Source organism: Ananas comosus, linkage group 7, assembly GCF_001540865.1.
Source record: "Ananas comosus cultivar F153 linkage group 7, ASM154086v1, whole genome shotgun sequence".
NCBI lineage: Eukaryota > Viridiplantae > Streptophyta > Magnoliopsida > Poales > Bromeliaceae > Ananas > Ananas comosus.
Genome location: NC_033627.1, coordinates 3435694 through 3446510, shown reverse-complemented (window position 1 = coordinate 3446510; position 10817 = coordinate 3435694). Strand labels below are relative to the sequence as shown.

The 10817-nt window shown below is 29.7% G+C and overlaps 1 protein-coding gene across 1 annotated transcript; it reads left to right on the top strand.

Annotated features, from left to right (window-relative positions):
* Positions 2696–3323, top strand: LOC109712450. Its single transcript, XM_020236012.1, has one exon. It carries the CDS (start codon positions 2832–2834, stop codon positions 3129–3131), a length of 300 nt encoding a protein of 99 aa, XP_020091601.1. The 5' UTR covers positions 2696–2831; the 3' UTR covers positions 3132–3323.

Genomic DNA, 10817 nt, shown 5'->3' with positions numbered 1-10817 from the left:
AATAAAAATATTACTGAACTTTTGTATGAATAAATATGAAAAGTTAAAATTTGAAGGGACATATTTGTTATTAGATATGTTTACACAAAACTGTATAAAATTAACTTTAAAATGTGAACTCATATTTTTATTTTTATTATTTCAAAAATACCCAGAAATCAACTGTGTGGATGGAATTTGTTAACACGTGTTTCTTAATAAAGTCACGCTATAATAGGGGGAAAAAATGTAAGTGGACCCTCTCAATTTTAGCTCTTTTGCAAACAACCATCAAATCTTTACAGTTTTGATAATTTGGCCTCTTAAATTTTATCAAATAATTCAGTAAATTCCTCTTCTCAATCGAATAACTAGTTACGCAATTATTTTGATCGCGTGCCGTCCTCTTAAATTTGTAAAACTTCAAAATCTAAAGAATTTTATTTTTTTCTCCTCTAACTTTAATGATTAAAGAATTAAAAATTAGGCTGAGCTAACTGTCAATTTTTGTTATGTTTTATATGCTAGAATGAAAAAAATAAACTTTTTTATATTTTAAAACTTTATAAAGCTATATATAGGATATACAGCTAAAATACTTATATAATTAGTAACTTTAATTAAAAAGAGAAATTTATTAAAAACTATTTGATAAAGTTTCAAAAGCCTAATTGTCCAAAATTGAAAAATCAGTCAAAGTTCACGGGTCCCTAAACTTCTTTTCCAAGCAAAATGAAGGGACAAAAAAAAAAAAGAAAAACCTCAATATGCCCCCTATGATGTAATGCACTTTTATTTTATCATCCGATAATTTAAAGAATTACACTTAATTATTCTATAATTTATTTTTATCAAAATAAATTTATCGTGAAATCGGATAGTAAAGTAAAAGTTTTAAAAAAACCACATAATGATACATTGAACAATAGATTCTTATAGTGAAATAAAAATAAATTGACCAGATAATTAGTTTAACTTTTAAAATATATAGTATACCACAAAATACTCAGCTGCAATTTTTTGAGTCATGAGATGGCAAAGTAAAAAATAGCTCTACCAAGGGCAGGCAAATTAAAGTTTACCAAAAAAAAAAAAAAAACACTAAATATACACTTCATTGTTGGATGTACCTCCTATAACCCTTTAATACAAAGGTTTAAAAATTATATTAAAAAATTGTATTAAAAAGACAATAATAATAATGTGTCAAGTGCAAGAATATACATTTTTTAAGGCTAAAGTGTAAAGTTTATACCATAGCCTTATATAGAAAAAAGTCTAAAATGTATCAGTTATTTTGTTGATATAGTATTTTCAACCAATCAGACTACTTTTTTGGATTCACCAAACCACATCATGATTATTAAAAAAACTAATTTTATTATACTTTTCTTTTGAAAAAAAAAATGATTGACTGATTATTAATGATGTGATATAAGTGTTACAAAATAGACTTCCTCCTTATATAGGGATGCAAATGGATTCGGGTTAGTGGAGCTCCTATCCTATTCTTCTCGAACGGGTAGTTAGTGAAAACAAAAAAAAAATGTAAAAAAAATATAACCCATCTCAAATTCTTTCCATTCCTTCGAAAATCTGCTCTCACTTAGATCGATTCCCAAAAAAACAATAAGTAAGATCCAAAAATATAATTAAAGTTAACCCGCCCCAATCTCATTCAACTCGATAAGAAACAGAGCGGAAGGTGGAGCACCCCTTGTGCTCCTAGATTCGCTCCGTTTGTATCCCTCATAGCACAGGGCGTACGGATAGTATTGCTAGAAAAAAAAAAAAAAAAAAAGATTTAATAAACTATTGTTGTGGTTTTGCACTTTCTTACTTCAGTACCCTATGATTTAAAGTGTATAAATTTGGTACCCTATGGTTTCATTTTTTTCTTTTCATCAGCCCCTCCATAAACGTTTCTTTAAATCATATACAAAAAACTTCAGATCCTCTACCTATAGTTTATTAAATATTTACTTTAGTATCCTTTAATTTTAAGGTTGTCACTAATTTAACAAAAAAAATTAGTGAAGGAAATAACAAAAAGAGAAAAATAAAATCACACGATACGAAAGTGATATACTTTAAAGGAAAAACTTCAAAAACCCCCCTCGTGGTTTCAATTTTTTTCACTTTAGTATCTTGTAGTTTAAAATGTATCGAGTTAGTACCCTGTGGTTTCTCACTTTATCACTTCAGTATTCTGTGGTTTAAAGTGTATCAAATTAGTACTTCGTGATTTTGCACTTTATCACTTTAGTACCCTGTGGTTTTAATTTTGTATTAAGTTAGTGCCCGTGGTTTTTTAAACCATAGGGTACTAAAGTGATAAAGTGTGAAACCACAGGGTACTGAAGTGATAAAGTGCAAAACCACATGGTACTAACTTGATACACTTTAAACCACAGGGTACTAAAGTGATAAAGTGAGAAACCACATGGTACTAACTTGATACACTTTAAATCATAGGATACTAAAATGAAAAAAATATGAAACCACAAGGAGGGTTTTTAAAATTTTCCCTACTTTAAATCTTAGAATACTAAAGTGAAAAAATATGAAACTAGGGGGTACTATTTGAAATTTTCCCAAAAAAAAACGAAAAAGAAAAAACCTAATAAAAGGCGGTAAGCTCACCTCTTTGACGCGGCGCGAGTCCAAACGCGGTCTCCAACCCCCCACCACTATAAATAGACGCCGTTCTCTCCTCTTCTCCTCCTCTTCTATGGCCCCTGTTTGGGACGTCTTCTGATTTAGCTGCTATTCTCCCTCCCCCTTTTCCGTGTTTCTACTCCCTCTCCGTCGAGCTCGCACCTAAGGAGGAGGAGGAGGAGGAGGAGGGGACGATGGGGAGGTACGCGGAGCTCTTGGACATGGGGGTGAGAATAGCGGCGCGGTTCCACTCCCACTGCCCCCAAACGGCGCGGATGTACTACAAGCCCCCCTCCACGCCCACCAACGACGACGACGACGACCACCCCGGTAAGATCACCGCCGGCGCCGGCGCGGAAGGCCCAGATGCTGCCATGTCAGCGCCGGCGACGACGTGGCGCGCCGCGGCGTCGTCGATGTCGTCGGCCGGAGCTCGCTTGAGGGTCAAGAAGCCCTTCGACACCGCCCAGATTATTCTTTACACCGTTGTTTGAGTACTACCAAAAAAAAAATAATAAAAAAAGAAAAGGAAAAAATATATACATGTGAATTTGTGGTGGTTCGAATGCGTTGTTTACATCCTATGAAGGGAGGAGAGATTATTACTATTATTTTTTCTTTATTATTTGTTCAGTTTTTTTAAAAAAATTTACAGGAATTTTATGAGCAGCAAAGTGTTATTTACTCGTTCTCTGTGGACTTTGATGAGATTGCATGTTTGATAACTTGGAAATTAAAAAAAAAAAGGAAAAAAAAAAAAGCTTCATATTTTTTAACCTTCTCAATTTTTAGGTTTTCCGAAAAACGTGGTTGATCAGGAAAGTGAAACGAATGTGATAGTGCAGGCCGGTACGCATTAAAAATTTAATTAATTAATTAATTAATTAATTAATAAGGAGAGGAGAGGAGAGAGATTCCACATTCCAGGAAGGCCGGGGAGGGACGAAAAAGTGCGTGGGCTGGCTGGACTTGTTCCAACTTTCAAGCCCGCCGAACGCCTGCCAATTAAAGAAAAGGAAACAGTCTGCGCGCGCGCTCTCGTGATTCGTGAATGTGGAATTTATTCTTCTTTTTGACCGCATATGCTCAACATGCGGTGGAATACATTGAACCACCATAGTAAAGATATTTTTTGATACTTTATTTCATTTGATTTCAGACGTTACAACTTAACACGTGGCGTGTTTGGATTGGGTAGGACTGTTTCATTATTAGCGGTGGTGGTTCTACTTCTAAGTTCTAACACGCGTGATTTTTTAACGAATTAATTGCGTACAGCATCTCCTATGAACATACGGAATATTAAATATCTTTTTATAAAATTTAATTTTTAATTTTTATTTTTACAAAAATTTTAATATTTTTAGATATTCCCATGCTATTAGAATTCATTAGAAAAATATAATTAAACGTGAGTAAAATACTTAATCGTGATTAGATAAAATATTTTTTTTGAAAGGATATTTCTGTATAATTCTAACTCTTGAGACTTTTGGAGCGATATATTTATAAGAACAAAAATGTCAGTTTATTTATCTGCTATTAAAAAATAAATAGTGCTTTAACGGTAATAAATCAAAAGGAACAAATATGAATATCACTGAACTTTTGCAAAAATAAAAATACAAAGTTGAACTTTTTAGAAATATATTTGTTATTCTATATGTTTATAGAACGATGTATACAATTGGCCCTTCTTTTAAAAAAACTGCTATCTCAACCTCTGCGCCCCTATGTTGAGAGAAAGCCTACTATGTAACACCTATATTATATCATCAATAATCAATTAATCACATTTCTCTATTTGGCTAAATATACAAAAAATACTTTTTTAATAATTATAATGGGATGGATGAATTTAAAAAAAATAATTTGATTGGTTCTAGACTTTTTCCTACATTGGTGTATATCTTAAAAAAAAAACTTTTATTTTTTTTTATCTCTGACTACTACTTAAAATTATTAAATTATTTTAAATTATCAAATTATTTTTCTAAATTTTAATTTTTATTAATAAATTCTAGGAGATTGCAGATATTTGAAAGAATTTTTAAAAATCAATCAGGGTATTTTGGCCAATCATATTAGATATATTTTTGAAGTTTTGAAAAATATTTTATATATTATCCCTATTAGATTTTTAGTATAATAATAATAATAATAATAATAATAATAATAAGACTTGTGAATGATTTCTAGCCGTCCAAAATATAGGGTGTAAATACTACAATTAGTTTTTAGGTGTACATATAGTATTGCTCAAATTTTTTTAGGCTAATTGCAATCTCTATAGCGTTCATCACTGTAACTTTTTATTTTTTGCAATCAAATTCGTAACTTTTAAAATTAATTGTACTATTGGTCTCTAATCTTTTTTTTTTTTTTTTTTTTTTTTTTTTTTGATCTTTGGTTCCTAACCTTCTTTGTCAAATGCACACACACATCGCGTCAAGTCTAATTTTACTATCTTTGTCGTCATCCTCTGCACCTATGACTATCTCGACAAAAATCAATGTCAAATTCGACTAAAAGTTATCGGACCATGATCCTGGCCTATATGAGTGATCGGAATTTTAGTGGAGATGATGTGGACCATTTCATCGAGATTAACAAAAATTTAGATGGTTGTAATTGTACTAAATCAAAATATAAATGTTATAGACCTAACAGTAAAAAAAAAATTAGAATTTTGAAATCAATTGTGAAATTAATTTTTTTTATTATTAAATCACGAGTAATTGAGATCTTTCATTTATGAAAGAACTTCGGAAAAAAGTACTTTCGGGTGGAATTGTTGTCCCATTGGAACAACCATTCCTTCCTTTTATAACTCTACTAAATTAATAATAAAATATTATTAATTAATATATTATATATTATTTTATTAACTAATTAACTAGATAAATAATTAACCACTTGATTTATTACTATAACAATTATTTAATAAACTATTTGAGTCATTAATTTATTATTCATAATTAATTAGCTAATTAAAAAATAATTATTTATTGTATTTATGCAATAACTAATATTTACATTGCTTAACTAATTAAGTAATATTTTGACCAATATAACTAATTAAATAATTAACTAATTAATTTACTAATCTATTAATTTATTAACTTAATTTGTTAATTTATCAAATTATTTACAGTTAGTTATTTTATTAATTAATAGTACTCATGGTTAATTAATTAATGATTAATTAATGTCCTATTTATGATTATCTAATAGTAGACATGATTAATTAATTAATCAATTTATTAAATTATTATTTAATTAATATTTTGTTATTAATTAATTATATAAAATATCATTATTTTAAAATTATAATTGCTCTTATTCTTATTGTTCCTATCTAACTATTTAAACATTATTTTTTTTAGGGTAAACTTTAAATACCATCCCAGTGGTTTTCCACTTTCTCACTTTAGTACCATGTGATTTAAAATGTATCAAGTTAGTGTCATGTAGTTTTATTTTTATCTTTTCATCAGCTTTTTTGTTAATATTTCGTTAAATTATATGCAAAAAACTTCAGATAACCCACCTAGGTTTATCGAATATTCATTTTAGTATCCTTTAGTTTTAACTTTGTCAGTGATTCAACGAAAAAAATTAGTAAAATCGATAATAAAAAGATAAAAATAAAACCACATGAAACTAAATTGATACACTTTAAACCACATGGTACAAAAGTGAGAAAGTGTGAAACCACAGATGTGGTATTTGAAGTTTTTTTTATTTTCAAAAATAACTTAATTATCATCTAAATGTAAAATTGATCTTATCTCTACTTATTTCCCAAGTTGTATCTATTCCAAGAATAACTAAAAAAAATTTATTTCTGAACCAAACGATGCCTTACGCAGAAAGGAATAAATTAAAGCGCGAACTTCGTGGTGTCTTAAATAGAAAGAAACATGCAATACAGATTATTTTATTTTTATTTTTATTTTTATTTTTGTATGCGTGTCGCAGCGGAATTAAAGGTGCCAAACCCACAAGGCTATATTAGAGATACGAATTATTTTAATTAAGTATAGAAGTATCTATGTCAACGAAAATATATCCTATCTTTAAGTGCAGTTATTTTGAGTCTTAAAAAAAAAATCTTTTGCAAATATTCTGTAAAAGTCTTGTGCTACTTAAAATAAAGCCAAACAAAATTTCTGGTTGAAGTATTCAAAAAAAAATTTTAAAAATTACATATATTAAGTCGCACCGATATTAATTAAAATCGAATCGAATACCGAAATATTTTTTATTAATATAAATATCTTACTTGTCATTGTCCAGATAAAAAATAATAATAAAAAGAAAAATTGTTTCAGAATCCAAGCCAAACGATTGCGTCGATAGGTAACTATCATGTACGCGTCTCAAAGTTCCTTTTGTGGTCCAGCAATTACAGTGACCCCAAATTCTGGGGCTAGGTATCAAGCAGTTGTTGCAGTGCCTCTTTCGGAGCGCGAAGAGCTTCCGCGCAATTTCTCAACAGCGAAAGGTGTTTCGTGTGCGCAAAGGTCGTCGGTCCCTTGACAAGATCATTTGGTAACGAAAAGAAAACACGGAGATGCTGTTCGTATCTGGCGTAATTGGTTAAGGCTCAGTGATTGTTATTCGGGATCTTAAGCTCAAAACTAAATTATTTCATATTTTTAGCTGAGTTTATTTTAAAAATTAAACAAAGCGAATACTCTACTGAGATAAGTGTCAAATAGACGAGAGCACATGCACCTCATACACTAGCTATTATTTTCACTCCAATAATACCTGATTGCGAAGATACCAGGATCATATATTTACTATGGATAAAGAGATTTATTAAATCAGATCATTATTTATGAGCTAAATTTAGCTGGATTCAATAAGTTTTATTGTTTATAATAAAATGAAGTTGTGAACTGCCATATTTGCTGCAAATTACAATAATTAAAACGCAAAACATATACCCACCCCTAATAAGAGACTACCATATTTGTATATTTTACATGTGAATAAATATAATTCCAATACTCAGAAAGGTAGCTGTATACAAATCACTCGTTCAAAATTCAAACGATATCCATTCAGGAACTTCACCCAGATCAAAGATGCATTTACATTTTTATTTTTTTTCTGAATGTAAAATATTAATTACGAAAAATAAATTTCATTACGTACCAATCACTTATTATTAACAGGGCCTTTTTTCTTCAGTTAAGCATCACATTATAAAAAAAAAAAAATCCAAAATTGGCGAAAAGAAAATAAGCACCACTATTTTCATGTGGTGACACATTTTTAGCATTTTATGAGGTCAACAGCATTTTAGTTAAATAAAACATGCACAAGTAGAGGTGGAATACTGTGTCATTGCGCTCAGTTGACTCTGTTTTATTGGCTCTCTAATCCTTTTCATCTCAACCACCACGTTTCTTTTTCTTTTTCTCCCCTGTAAAAGAAAAAAAAAAGAAACCTTCAAAAAACCCCCTGTGGTTTCGTAGTTTCTCACTTGGCCCCCCTGTGGTTTAAAGTGTATTAATTTGTCCCCCTGTGGTTTCCTTTTTCTCTTTTTTTTTATCAATTTCATTATTTTTTTTCTTAAATCAGTTATAAAGTTAAAATTAAAGGGTACTAAAGTGAATATTTGATAAATCTAGATGGGTATATAAAATTTTTGTATATAATTTAATAAAATATTAACGAAAAAGCTATCGAAAAGATAAAAACGAAACCACAGGGAGGCAAATTGATACATTTTAAACCGCAGGGGGGTAAAGTGAGAAACGATGAAACTACAGGGGGGTTTTTGAACTTTTCCCAAATAAAAAAAAAGGAAAAACGTTCTGCTTTTTTATAAAAACATTAAACAACAATTCCCATTCACATTTATCTAATTACTTTATAAGGAAAGCAAAGACAACTTATTTGGTAATTTTCTTTAATATTATTGTAAATAGAAAGCTTACTTTTTTACTTCTTAAAATATTTTACTATTCATAATTTGATAAGATAATATATTTTTCCTACGACGTGATATATCTTATATATTCTAAAAAAATGATTTGAAAACTGAATACTAAAGTTTGATCAACCTTTTTGTCTCACCGTCCAACTATATAGATTTTTTTGAATAAATCATAAATATATACTGAGTAAGGTATTCATGCATCCAAACAGATCCTTTGAGCAGAGGAGTTCAATAAAATATAATGATTTTTTATCGCTAGAGTTCTTTAGGAGTTGCTTGTTTAAGTTTTTTTAAATTTTTCGAGAGAAAAATGCAATCTATCTGCTTTATTCATAAAGTAATGTGCTTGCTAAAGTTAAAAGGCAGGAAAAAAAAAGCTAAAAGGCAGGAAAAAAAAAGAAAAAAAAAAGATATATCAAGTGCTACAGAACTCTTGAGAGACAATTAAAATGTTATGCACAAAATTGCTCCCACTATAAACGTTTTCTCTTCTAACATCTATTAACAATTGGATTGATCATCTCCTAATGTGCTTGCTAAAGTTAAACTCAGAAACTTCAAATTACTTTAATTTAGAATTTTTAAAAAGTAATGTGTTTAAAGTTTCGAATCTAGAGCATAAATTAACAAAAGAAAAAGTAATAATCCTTAAAAAGAATTTTACATTTTCATACCTAGGATCTGTTTTGACATGAAATGAAAATCTCTGTATCTTCGTTCTTTTTTATATCTCTAAATTATAGTATGCTTGTACTTCTATTAGAAATATCCATATAATAAATAAAAATATAAAAATACGGAAGATTTCATCAATCTTTAATTTTCATCAAACGTGTTTTTTTGATTTTTCTAAGAAAAAAGTAGCATACTACCCGCTTCGTTTATTATTTTTAGAAATATACTAGCTGAACATATGAATCAATAAGGATTCAAACCTGCAACCTTGGGTACTAACCGTCGAGCCTTATTTTCATCAAAAGCGTCTGTTCGATTTGAATGAAGTTTACGCAGAATTATTTTTTTTGAAAGATAAGTAGTATGCTATCCGCTTCGTTTATTTCATTTAGAAATAAACTTAGCTGGAAATTTGAATCAACTAGGATTCGAACTTGGGACCTCAGATATCAACCACCAAGCCCTTTGCCACTTACGTTAGGGACGGCCGGTGTTTATGCAGAATTATCGTTTGCCACAACTATCCTACAACAAAAAGCTCTATCCGAGAGGCAAATGCTTAAACTCCCAACTATATATGTTGACGTTGTATATTGCTGTTGATATGCTGACATCAATGATATTGAGGCTTTTAATCAGCTCACGCAGACGCTTCCAACATATTAATAACATATAAAAATAATATTGTGAAAGAAATATATATATATATATATACCGGTGCTTTATTTATAAGTTCTTCCAAATTGTACAATTATCTATGAGGAGAGCAAATAAATTATTTTATTACTTATTTTTAAATTAAAGATTTATTTTTTAAAATTTAAAAATAAATTTTATTTTCTGCAGTGGTAAAAACTTTACCATCCATCTACTGTCAAGTGCATAATTAATTGTTGCCTTTTTTTTAACATAAAAAAATTCTTTGAAAAGTGAACTATTTGTGGCATGTATTTATTGGCATTTTACTATTTTCAGAGTGAGAGATCATTAAATAGGTGCCAGCATGAATGTATGTGATGAGAAATCATCAGAATGATGATGATAAACAACCAGTTTTAAAAAGCCCTAAAAAAGACAAAATCACAGCAATGGCTATCAAAGTATATACTCTGTCCTTTTCTGAGGAGGAGTCACATCAAAAATCAAAATCACATGTCAAGATTTTTTGCACTGACACCCATCACATTAACAAACACATCTACCCATACAGTCTGCCCTTTTGGTCACTTCCAAGCTCTCCTTTCAGCATCTCTTTTTGGCTGAAAGACATTCTCATGTGATCTCAGACAGCAGAAACTGCAACCATAGTAGTGCCCTTCTCAGTTTGCAATTTTTTGTTTTTTTTTTTTTTGTTTGTTTGTTTGCATGCATACACTTTCTACTATAAAAATTAAGGTTTGTATAGGATATGCAAGAATATCTACCAACTTTCACTGTCACATATTTGTGTGGGTATGTTGGCATAAAACTCTTTTTTCTTGAAAGAAGATAGTGTTCATAATCTGGAGCTATTCTCACTTTTCTCTTTTCAGCACACAACTTCCAACAA